Genomic DNA, 13,050 nt, shown 5'->3' on the forward strand with positions numbered 1-13,050 from the left:
CATACAACACTTTAAAAAGGTGATGCATGATCCTAACCCCAAGCAACTACCATCATCTACTATACATACTATATCATTGTTGACTTTGTATTCCAATGATTCAAGAGTATAGGTCTATTCAAATTTTCAATTCTTTTTGAAAAATATAACTAATATTTTCTTTTTCGTCACAAAATGAAAGGTGTGATATTAGGTGGCCATCGGCCTCAACAACTAGATACCTAAAACTTAAGCAGGGAGCTACATTTGTAGTTTTTACAGAGCAGGCAACGCCCAGACAGATGAAAACTTTTCTTTTTAGATCACGTTAGTAAAGAATGACAAAACACAAAGTGAAGTCAATGGAGATGTCATTTTCCATGAAACAAAACACACTTCCCTTTTGCACTTTTAATTGTTTATAGTCACTGTCTGTTGTATTTCTTTGGATTTCATTACAAAATGATTTTTTTATGACGAGGGCTTAACCACGGTTTCATGCTAATGTTAATAAGGGATGAGAGAGGAGGTTGAAAATTTAAAATTATCATATATTTTAGATTTTTTATGTGTATTTTCTATTGAAAGTCTATTTTAGTCCCCCTAAAATTTTATATGTTCATCTCATTCTAGAATTTTAGGCATTTGCTCCCCCTAACATAAAATTTTGTGTTTGTCTCTGATGTTAATAATAAAATAAAATTATTAATTTAACTTGAATTAGTATTTTTCTCACATTTAGAATGTCAATTCCTGCTTTTTTCCATTATACCGTATAAAAGAAATGGCGAATCTTTTTCTTTCTTCTTCTTCTTCTTCCCTTCTACCAAACCGAGTGTAAGTCTCAAAGTTTATTTAGAATGTTATTTGTGCATTGTGTTTAATACCTATTAGTTCACGTTGTTCATATCATATGACAATAATGCGAAAACCCATAATTCATGTTTGATTCAACATTACCAGTCCATTATTTTTGTTGTTTTTAAAAAGAAATGAATGGGCTAAAACCAATTGAGAGAAAGCTTAAACCCTGCGTTTATGGCCGCCGTCATATTCACTTCTAGCCCAAATCCATTGACTTTATATTTTAAACATTTATCTCTTTTTTAATGAAAATATTTAATTGATCGGAAAATTCCTGAGTGAAGAAAAGGAATCATAAATTCTAGTACATTGGAATAAAGTTAAAATAAAAGCATATTAAGAAATCACTCCTTGACTGAACATCAAGCGATACTAGAAAGAAGTTTTGACCCTAAGGGTGTGTTTGGTTCACAGAATATAAGATTATCAGTGGGAATAAGATTATTGGAATGTAACATTACCTAACACATTACTGGAAATATTACATTATTGTGTTTGGCTTGTTGTGGAGTAATGTAAGATTACAGTGTTTGATTGAAGTAATAAAAGATTATTGAAATGTATATTTTACCAAATTGACATTGTTCTATATTTTTTAATAAGTGAAATTCTAAATATTTAAATAAAAATTATTTATATAAAAATTCATCGATAATATATTTAAATAAAAATTATTTATATAAAAATTCATCGATAATATATTATTTTATTATTTAAATATATCATGTATTATTTTAATTTTAATTAATAATAAATTTTACATAATTTATCTAAAAATATATTAAAATTTTACTTCAACATTTAATTAAATGTTCAATATTAGAGATTTTTAACACTCACTACTTCAACGTTTAATTAAATTTTACATAATTTATCTAAAATTATAATATATAAATTTATAAAAAGTAATTAACATATTCAAAAACTAGCACATTACTTACAAAGTATATACTACATAACAAAAATAAGTATAACATTAACCATAAAAAGTTTGTACAATGTTCAGACTTACAAAACATAATAACCATGACATTCTAAACGTAATCATCTATGTTGGCTATATTATATACACAAAAAATTATCCAAGTCAAAAGATTGACTTAGCTTCAAGTTAAAGGATACAAGAAATATAACCTCATATCTGTAAACAGAAACCTAAAACATCATTTGTTTACTCTTTTTTTTTTTATAATAATCATTTGTTTACTCTTAAAATAACTTTATTGGGGTGGGGGGATGGCGGCATCATTTGTCATAAAACAGCTTAGCAACATTAAACTATAGTGATCTTAGGAACCTTTGCCACTACCTTTGATTCTGGCATTCAAACATTTTAGCTAGAAAGGTGATTTTGATGGTGAGAATGATGAAGGTACAAAAAATTAAAGATCTGGTGTAGAGGAATCAATGATGTTGGGCAATTCTTCCAAATTCTTCACCTGAAATGTAACCAGAAAGGTATTTTAGCCATTAGAAGAATAGGCTAGTGTATCACCAAAAGTCTGAGAAGCACACACAAACATAAAAAGCTATTCAAGTAAAGTAAATATCAGTTACATCAAACTTACATCAACTGAATAATTGCTTGCTCTTGATAGGTCTGCGCCAACAAAATAAAACAATATCAAATACAACAGAAACAAGTTACAAAACCATCGCCTCCATTTTGATTATCATCGTCGTTATCATCAATAGGCGGCGTAGGAGGATAGAGTTGATCCTCGGTGATTAAACCTCCTATGGATCAAGTGCATCTTATTATTTAGGAAAAAAATTAAAATTTAGTATAATAAATAAAAGAAAAAAGAAAGACAATTTTTTTTTACACCATCATTATTTTAAAAAAGTTAAAATTTTATATCCTATTTATAAATTTTTGGATCTGTCACCGATTTATATCCAACATGCTCACAAACGATGATGATGAAGATGACGTGTACTGTTCTGTCCCGATAGTATTCTCGTTATTTGAACTGTTATTATTGGATGTTTGATTACTAGTTTCGTGCTCGTCAACCTGGTTAGCAAACCTAGCCGCTACAACTTGAATTTGCGGCGGGGAAAGCGACCTCCATCCCGTGATTTCCGGCGGACTGTCGGGAAAATTGAAACTAGCACCGGGGCCGCGTAAAAAAAAAGAGCCGCATCAAACGCCTTGGCAGCAACAGGTTGATAAGCCAATCAGAAACAGGTTGCCACGTGGGAAAAGAAACGAAAAACAACTTGGCATGGCAGCTGGCCACCACCGATAAAAAAAAGCCTGCGCCATCCCCGTTTCACTATTCTCTTCCCGGTTTACTGAAGTCCATTATCAGGGTTGCTCAACGGTCGATACTTTAACTCAAATTAATTTTGGACAATTTTAATCTAAAATATTATCCTATTTAACTTTAACTATATAAATTTATAGTATTTTCGATTGTAATTGAAAAACTACATTACGTGAGTTTAAAGTTTATAATTGAAAATATTATAAATTATATAATATTTTCATTACAACTTATTCAACTTAAAAATTACTTTGTCCAACTTAAAAATTATTCTATTGACAAATTTTTTTATTATAATTAATTTCTACTATTTTTAGTCATATATTAAAAAATTATATTTTAAAATTTCTTCAATTATTATAAAGTGCTTATCAACCTCATATATATAAATATTAAAATAGATATATTATATAACAGGAAATCAAGTTAAAAATATTAATAGAACTAAATGAAAAAAATACATAAAAAAGGAAAAATAATAATAACAATATAGACGATAGTGAATCTACTCCAAAATCAGTTAAATAATAACTATTCAAAATTGATTTTTTTTAATTAAACTCGACAAACTTGCGAGTAATTATCTTTTATTTACAACCTATTTCTTGTAAGCTCGTGTGAATATTTTTAATATATACTAAATTAACGTGAAATTTAATATACCACTTGATATTAATTGTGGCAAAATATTGAATTTCTGTCACCTATATTGAATTCTAAGAGGGTGGGAGCGTCATCTCAGATCAGCTAATACATCACCTTGCACTCTTTTTCTCCTATCTATTTAAGTGTAAGGTCACTTTCCGCCATAAGTGGGGATGAGGCCGTGTGGGTGGCGGCGGCGGCGGCGGCGGGACCATCCCATTTTTCCAAATCTGCCACCAACAACAACGTCCTCCACCTTCTAGAACCCTTAAGAGTGAGGTTAGCAGCGGAACTTTTGGACCCAGTTTTTATTACAGCCAGCTACTTTTGGTTAATGGTTTTGAATGCCAAGTTGAAGCCAATAAAAACCCAGTTCTATGCCAAGACACTGTGTCTCTGAACAAAAGATCAAACGGATAACCACAACAAGGGAAAATGCGGTGCTCTTCCCACCATCTATATTAATTTTGGTTATTCTGTTTCAATGCAAGCACATGTTAGGAGCCCGCTGTTGCTGACAGTCGCTTGCATGCATGCATGCAAACAATAAATGGGGCTGTCCAAAACAAATTACTGTGGAAGTGTCCGGTAATAGTTTCAATTTCATCACTGCGTTATTATATTTTTTTTACCATAGAGAACGTACGCATGACACTGATCGAGCAGGCTGCATGGTTTGCTTGAGCTTTGTGTAAGAGTTGGTTTCGTGGCCAACCCATGTTTGCAATCCCATGTAGTTGGTTCGTGGGATATTCCATGTTCCATGTGTGCATGGTTTTTCTTATAGAAAAAAACTTCTATAAATATTCAATTTACACAGTATCTTTTAAACATTAAAATATTCAAAGTAATTTCATATTTAGAGAGTTATAATTTTATTCTATGAAGTGAAGTTTCGTGTGTTTAGAAGATCTTTAATAATTGTAGTCTTTTTATAATCAAATTTGAAGTACTCAAAATTAATTTACGATGATCAATAATGGTGGGTACTACATTTGACGATGGTGTTATTGCATCTCAATTTTAAACGTAAACTAAGTAATTACAAGAGATATTTATAATTGTGATATTTCTGCTGCATTTATGTTTGTTTTTACCTAAATTTAGTATCATAGTATATTTTTATCTCTACCTTGTCTACTTTCTAAAGTTAGTATAGTTCTCAAAAAATATGATGTGATGTTTATTTTAATCTTTCATAATTTTTAGGAATATTTTTTCAAAATTTTTAGATTTTATTAAAGAAAGATTTTTATAACCAACAATCAGTTGGTTTAGTGGGATAAGGAACTACATCATTTAAGTAAGATCAATATTTGAATTTTGATGTTTATGGCTGTAGCAAATTGAGTTGGAAGGATCGCACTTTCCTTTTCGTAAATTTAGAGAGAGAGATTTTTATAATTATGTTTTTTCTAAATTATGTGAATTATATAGCTACTAGCTATATACATTTTAGGCGCATAAAATTTTAAGATTTATGGTATAAAGTATTTTATAATAAATTATGATATATATGTCTACAAATCTAAATAATTTTATTTAAAAATATCAACAACAAAAAATCATCCATCTTATAAAGTTTTAGAAATAAAGCACGAGGGAATATAATGAAGGAGATAATAAGAAAAAATTGAGAGAATTTAAATTTTTGTAATATTTTAAAAAAAATCTTAAACAGACTAAACTATCTCATGTATTATTTAAGTGAGTTCGTCTTTAATATAAATTAAGCGTTTTTCATTTTGCATTTTATGAATAATTATTTTAATATTTATGTTGGAATATATTGAAAGACCCGAAATGCTGGATTTGCTGTAGGCTCAACCGAAGACATCGAAAACCGTCCAAAACACCACTGCTAAGCAATTTGTTACTTGAGGGAGTATTAATTAATTGTTGAATAAGTGTAATCGCTATTTTGTAATTTCCAAAATTGTAGTGCGATAATTTCAGAATAGTTTAATGACCATTTGTTGTACTTTACCCAATCTTGTATAAAGTGTTTAGCGGGTTTCACCGTCTAACGGGCTGACATACCGGGTAAGTGGATCAAATTCGGGTACGATTCTCGAAAATAAGGAACCCGATCGTCGAATATGCCCTGATAAAATAAAATTAAAAACACAAAAAGTAAAAGAAGCTCCATACCCAAAAAGAAAAAAAAAAATATCAGCATCTTCATCTGTTTTCTTTTTCCCTGCCCCGGGCTGAGAAATAAAGAGACCGGAAATGTCATTGGAGCCGCCGCCTTTCCAGGAAGCACCACGTTGCGAAGTCTGCAAATGCAGCTTTAATACTTTCAGGCGCCGGGTATATTATTATCCTCAAATCTTTTACTTTTTTTTTTAATTTTCAATTTTTTATACGAATTAATAACCGATCATTTTAATTTAATGCAATGAAAACAATGAAACATATCGTCCGATGGAGTAAATTTTACCGATTAGGTTTATTTTTTGTCATAGATCGGTAATTGTTTAAACTATATTGGAGTGCGTTCCTTTGCTTTGATCTTAGTTGTTTGACTTATCTATTCGCTCTAGAGATGAGTTTTATTATTCGTTAAATTGCTGATTCAGTGTTCTTTTCAATCTAATCAAGTATTTTTATGGCTTGATTTTTGATGCGGTATATTGGCGCTTTGGAAGTATTGATAACCCGGTTTATGGCTAGGTGCCTAGGCCTACTGCTATATAAATTTGAAAGACTGAATCGGGCACATGCCTGATCTTGTGAGTATGTAAGTTCAGATTTTTTACTGTGACTTAGTCGTTGCCTTCAAACTTGAGGAATTTGGGATCAATAGACAGAATCAATGATTGAAGCCTGTGTGTATGTTATCAAAGGCATAATTGGTTCTGGTTGTGGAAATTGTTTTACAAGACTACAATATGTTGCTAATGATGATCTAAAGTGTTGTAATCGTAATTTGTATGTTATACCGACTTCTATAGATCTTTATGATATTGACTATAATCAAAGTGATGTTAGTATGTTACTCGTCATGAAATAGGTGCTATAAAAGGTTGTGGTTATATTTCTTGGTTATAAAGTAATACAAATGTAAATGTACATAGTTTTTTGAATTAGGTATCCATCTATCCTATATTGGATTGACTGCTTTATGGAAAATGCATGAAAACATCTTCATTTTGCAGCACCATTGCCGATGTTGTGGAAGGACATTATGCCACGAACATTCATCTAATCAAATGGTTCGAGTTCCCAGCCCCTCTGTTTAAGGGTTAACTATTCATTTCTCAGGTTGTATAAGTTTGAATAAGCCATCTTTTTACTAAGGAATCTTTTGTATATATATTTTTTCGTGTGTGCATATTCAGGCTTTACCACAATTCGGCATACTTTCTTCTGTTCGAGTTTGTGCAGATTGTTTCAATAAATCTTCAGGGTAAATGTCTCTTGACTGAATGCACATATACATATTTAAATATCATTGATTAGAAAGGGAAGGAGGAGGGGGTGTTGCTTGGATATGTTTTAGATTCTTGGTGTTGGTCGATGCTCCTGCTTCATTTTGATTTTCTTCTTATTACCTTGAGCACAATTTAAGAGACCATTTCTAAATATTTTTTTTGTTTCTTCACATAAATTTTCTTGCCAATTTATTTGGGTGCAGATCTGCAAAAGCTGATCCTCATCCTCCTTTAGGTGGAGTTGATTCTGTTATAGATGAAGTTTCTAGATTAGACATTAATGCAGTCGTGGGTTCAGAAACTGATGCAACTGCAAAGCAACAGCCTGTTGCAAGCACTCCAGATTGCAAGTGTGAAATGCCGTTGTGTATTTGTGAAGCTCCAACACCAACAACAGATGCAGTTCCACTTAAGGTATGGATTATTCTGTAGTTTTTGCAGCACCTCATATGCTGATCCAAGCTTGTCTTATGGACCCTTATTTGTTTGCACTGCAGATAAACCCTCCATCCTCGATGGCTTCGTCAAATCCTAAATCAAAAAAGACTGACTATGTTCCCAAGAGTAGAGGCTCCACTTCAAACAGTAAATCTAGGTATGCTATTCTGTTCTTTTTGTATTCAGTCTTTCTTCTTCACACTTTCCAAACATAATAATATTTACAAGAGAATCAGCAATAAAACAGCAGAACTATGACTGGAAAACGAATAGGAAAGAAGATGGAACTCTAGAAAACTTAGGGTTGTAAAACCTCTAGTTCTTTCCTTATTAATTCAAAGATAATAATAAGAAAGTTATGACTATAATAACTCTAGAAATCTTAAGGCTATGAAACATCTCCTTCTTAATTTGAGCATGGAAATCCCAACACTTTCTGGCCAATTCTAGTAGCCTGAGTTATTTGAAACCTGAAAACACTGAAATCAGCTTACTTTCTCTCTTGATTTTATTTTACTTTCTTGTTTGTACTCAACTTTTTGATAGAAGTTATTAGAATGAATTTTAATGTAATGGAGGATAATTGTGAGAGAAAAACCCTCACTATTGCCACTTTGCCCGCCATCTTGGTTTTTAAGTCTAGCCTCTTTTGGTGGCTAATCTTGCTTTCTGTTTTACTCTGCTCTGCTAGATATTTAGATATGGTTAACATCTTTGCAGTTCGGTTTTCAATCCTGGTCTTGTGACCAATGGTACTGCCGCAGATAAACCTCAGATGGATTATGATGTCAATGGAGAGGTAGAAGTAGAATTCTTTAATGAAGTATCATCTGAGACATTTGAATATTCATAGTATTTTTCTCTTTTTTTAAAATTATATTCCTCTGCATTTACTATACTCAGGGTTTAAGAGAGGCTATAAAGAATGGTGATACTGCTGCAGTCAAAAAGCTTCTAAGTGAGGTATGTGATTATTTTATTCCAAAGTTCAAATAGAATGAATTTCTAAGTATGATTATGTGTGCAGGGTGTAGATGCAAATTACCGTGACAAGCAAGGATTATCTTTACTGCATGTGGTATTGTTCTCTCTATCTCTCTCTGATGTTTATAGTTTGTTGTACATGACTGCAATCATTTGTATGTGTTCGTGAAGGCTGGCTGATTGGATGAATAATTTCAATTTCCATTTCTTTCCAAATTTATTACACTGATGACAGTATTACCTTGCTGTAGGCGGCATTGTTCAATCGAACTGATATAGTGTTTGCCCTTATGGACTACGGAGCAAGCATGGACTACAATAACACACAAGGTAATTGAATGTATGGAAAGTTTTGTGCCATTCCTGATTTTAAATGTCTATCTACAAATTGAAGTTTCTTACCGTAGAGTTTTGAGGTTACTGAAAGTCGAAACTGTCTTTAAAATCTCCTCCTATTCTGGATAAGATCAAAGTGCTAGAAAGGGGAAAAACTGACCTTCCATTTGAAAGAAGTATGATACTCATGGTATAGGCGTATAGCTTTGTTGAATGCCGTGGATTCATGGAAATCAATGATTGTAAACTCTCCATCATTTTCATTGCTGATTTTAATTGGTAGCGTGTCCAGCACAGATTTGTATGGATCTGTTTGTCTCCATGATTATTATTTTTAACACTTTTGAACCACATCAATTCCAGGAGAAACACCATTGGATTGTGCACCAGTCACTTTGCAATACAAGATGCAAACGAAGATGAAAGAGCGCGAGCATCGTGAAATCAACTAGACAAGTGAATCCGAAGGCAAATGCATACTTTTCTTAGCTAATCGACATACTCAAGCTTGAGCTGTCAACTTCAACAACGATAAATTATTGATATAATGTTTCATCCCTTCATCAGCTTATTGCTGGTAGTGTTCGTATTATAGCTAGTAAAACTGTCAAACAAGCTAAACTCGTCAGTTATGTTACTGTTTCGGTAACATGGAACATGCGGGAGAGAATGTGATGGGCCACTTCGGTCGTTTGATGAACCATGCCGTTTTAGTAAGGTCAAAATCTGTCTTCAGTCCCTGTTCTTTACATTTACAAAGATTGAGATTTACTCTTTATACTTAAAAAGGTTAAAAGTTAATTTTTTTAAAACTATTTTGGAGTTAAAAACTCAGTTCAATTGATGGTAAAAGTAGTACATTTTTTGTCTAAATGTATGTTTGTTTTTGAAGTTGGTACGATTATACGAATATATTGATGATAAGATAGTGGTAGCGAGTTCATTGCTTGTATAAATTCTTGTGGGTAGCCTATGGTAGGGTGTAAATGATAACATTGACCTATACCTTTCACTTGTTGGTAAAGGTAAGAGGACCAACATTCTATATGTTTAGCTTTTAATCTTTACAATAAACATTGGTAATATAAATTTATTCCTCTGTTAGCAAACTTATCATTGGAGTTTCTTGAAAGAAGATATTACAGCATCTATATTTGATCATAGATGTCTTATATTTCTTTGGGTAAACTACACTTTTAGTACCCAGCTATCTTTTTTGTTTTATTTTGGTCATCTAATTATTTTATTTTCAAAATCATACCTAACATTACGTTTTGATTTCATTTTGGTCACCTAAAGTTAAAAATTAACAGAATTGTTGACGTGATATTTTTTTTATTTTTCAATGATGTTGTGGCACCTTATGGTGACAAACCAGTATCACTGTTAATTTATTAACAATTGATAAACAAAATAAAATCAAAACTAAATATTATGTATGATTTAAAAAAATAGTTAAGTGATTAAAACAGAATCGAAGTGATATTTATGTACTAAATGTGTAGTTTATCCTGTTTCTTTTGTGACCTAATCATCACATCAACTTCTTTTTCTATTCCAAATAAAGCAGCCCACTACGTTCCCATATCATTTCTTCCTCAGTAATCAACACTTTCCTTTCCTTTCCCTTCCCTCCACCGTTGCTTCCTTGTTTCCCTTGTTTTCGATGTGTTTCTTCTTAGACGATTCGGGCCTAATCGTAAGCCATCTTCTTTACAAAACGGCTGTTGTTTTAGCAGTCCTAAGATGGGTCTTGGTTTGGGCTCTTAATCTCAGGTTTAATCACGTCGATGGCTCCTCTTCTGCTCAATTTTCATTGGATTCCCAACACGATTCTTCTTCTTCACCGGAAATGATCAGAGACAACTTGGTCCTGACAACCTTTGGAGATGCCAAGCAGAGGATGCCTTGGGTTTCCGACACGTGTGCCGTCTGCTTGTGTGAGCTGAAGGAAGGCGATGATGTAAGGGAACTGAGGAACTGCTGCCACGTGTTCCATCAGGATTGCATTGATAGATGGGTTGAGTATGATGAAGATGAAGATGAAGATGATGATAATCATAAGAGTTGCCCCCTTTGCAGAGCTCCTTTACTAACTTCTTCTCTAAGCTTAGTTGGGGCTAACAATGAACCCAGCTGGGCCGTCGATCGCATGCTCTACTTATTTGGGGATGACCTCCTTCCTTAGATTGTCCCCCCTATATTTATCTATTTTTTGTACTCAATCTTTCATATTTAATTTCATTTATTCTCAACTATTAGGTTAATCAGATTGATATTACCTTATTCAATGTTTTTTCATTATATTTTAACGCTCTTTTTTATTAATCAAAAGCAATACAAGATATTATTCAAAGATTTTTAATTATTTAATATTAAACTTTTATACCTATAATATATAATTTTTAAATTCTAGACTTTAGAAAAAGCATAACAATCTTTTAATTATTAAAGTTATTTAATTTATATATTTTGCGGAATTTAACTCATTTAATTTACTCGTATTGTATAATACATAGATTCCATACACATTTAAATATATTATTTAAAATGCAAACAATTATATTATAACGATAATTATATAACTGAATTAAAGTTCAGTACCCTTCTAATTTTTTTTCTTCTACTCATTTTTAAAAGAAATAATTTTATAATTAAAAAAATTGATTATTGAAATATGTTTAAATTAAAAATAAAGAAAATCAATAGACAATAAAACTTAGATTAAAATAATGAGATTCACCATTAGACTTAAACTTCACTAACGAATGGTTGAAAACTTGGATGAAATTTATAATGATTTTGGTAGCGATTATTATTATAATGTTTTATCTGGACCGCACATTATAATTAATTTTAATTTTCGCTTTTATGGAGACGGAACATACTTTTATAAAACTTTAGAAAAAGTGGAATCATAATTCCTTATATTTCCTTTTTTGAAGGGCCAACATTTCTAGGTTGTGAAATTCTCATTCTTTTTCTCACTAGCCAAAAAAAAATAATTAAGAATCTTCTGCAAGGGATTGGAAATTCCCTTATCATATATATGTGTATTTATTAATATATTACTATATGTAATTTTAGGGTTATTTTAATAAATTAATTTTATAATAATATATTGCTAATTTTAGGGTCTTTTAATATATTAGTATACTAATTTCAAAATCTATTAATATAATTTAATACATTATTATAAAAATCAATTTTAAGAGTATTTTTGTAATTATTTTTCCTGAAAATCAATCAAAATTTTAGGTCAGTAAATCACACCACACAATCATTCAAGATCATCAAATATAGTATCCATAAATTTTTTGGTTCATTTGAATTTGAAAAACTCGTCAATTAATCAAAATAAGTAATTTTAAGAATTTAATCAAAATCATCCCTAGTAAAATGAAACTAAAGCATGCATGTAATCATCTTATAAAATATATATCCAAGTAAACTGAAAACAATTTAAATACAAATCGCACTAATGAAAAATAAAAAGATTTATATGTGATTTGAAAATAGTTTTAATATATAAGAGTAAATATGGAATTATCAATATATTTATGAAATTAATTTTGAAATTAATCATGTGTGAAAATATATATAAAAACGTTATTAAATTTAGACCTCGATTAAACAATTTTGTTTTAAGGGCTAAAATAATATTAGACTGAAATATTAGAATGGCAGACCATAATTAGATCTAATGCAAATAACAGTCCTTTTATAATTTGATTTGTACAATAACTTAATAATTATTTGCATAGAGATCAAATTTATGGACTTTTATCCAAAGTCTAGTTCCAATGGATAACTCGACTCTAACATTTCATCCAAAACTTACATATAAGCACATTAAAGAAATTTCAGAGTTAGTATCACATTAATCATTTAAATATTTAGAATAAAATTATCATTCAAGGTAATAAAGATCTTACATTGATGGTCGAGAATGATTACAATGTAATGTTTATTTGAAATTTTCTTAGTCTTAACAACGTATACACATTTTGTAAACGTTCGATTCAATGGGTTCTGGGAAGAGAGTGGTTGAAATTAACCAACAATTACTAATCAAATATGCTGGTCTCCTTAATAAA

The 13,050-nt window shown here is 30.9% G+C and overlaps 2 protein-coding genes across 2 annotated transcripts; both read left to right on the forward strand.

The window, feature by feature from the left end:
- The first annotated feature begins 5,931 nt into the window (after positions 1-5,931).
- LOC120149685 (vacuolar protein sorting-associated protein 27-like) lies at positions 5,932-9,654 on the forward strand. The gene is made up of 10 exons (XM_039162417.1): positions 5,932-6,071; positions 6,920-6,976; positions 7,103-7,170; positions 7,399-7,609; positions 7,693-7,790; positions 8,354-8,432; positions 8,537-8,596; positions 8,661-8,711; positions 8,869-8,947; positions 9,317-9,654. The coding sequence occupies exons 1-10, from the start codon at positions 5,991-5,993 to the stop codon at positions 9,403-9,405; spliced, it is 873 nt and encodes a 290-aa protein (XP_039018348.1). The 5' UTR covers positions 5,932-5,990; the 3' UTR covers positions 9,406-9,654.
- Positions 9,655-10,564: 910 nt separating this feature from the next.
- LOC120149689 (E3 ubiquitin-protein ligase ATL4-like) lies at positions 10,565-11,195 on the forward strand. Its single transcript, XM_039162421.1, has one exon. It carries the CDS (start codon positions 10,620-10,622, stop codon positions 11,139-11,141), a length of 522 nt encoding a protein of 173 aa, XP_039018352.1. The 5' UTR covers positions 10,565-10,619; the 3' UTR covers positions 11,142-11,195.
- Positions 11,196-13,050: the final 1,855 nt, after the last annotated feature.

Source organism: Hibiscus syriacus, unplaced genomic scaffold (genome assembly GCF_006381635.1).
Source record: "Hibiscus syriacus cultivar Baekdansim isolate YM2019G1 unplaced genomic scaffold, ASM638163v2 tig00111008_pilon, whole genome shotgun sequence".
Taxonomy (NCBI): Eukaryota; Viridiplantae; Streptophyta; class Magnoliopsida; order Malvales; family Malvaceae; genus Hibiscus; species Hibiscus syriacus.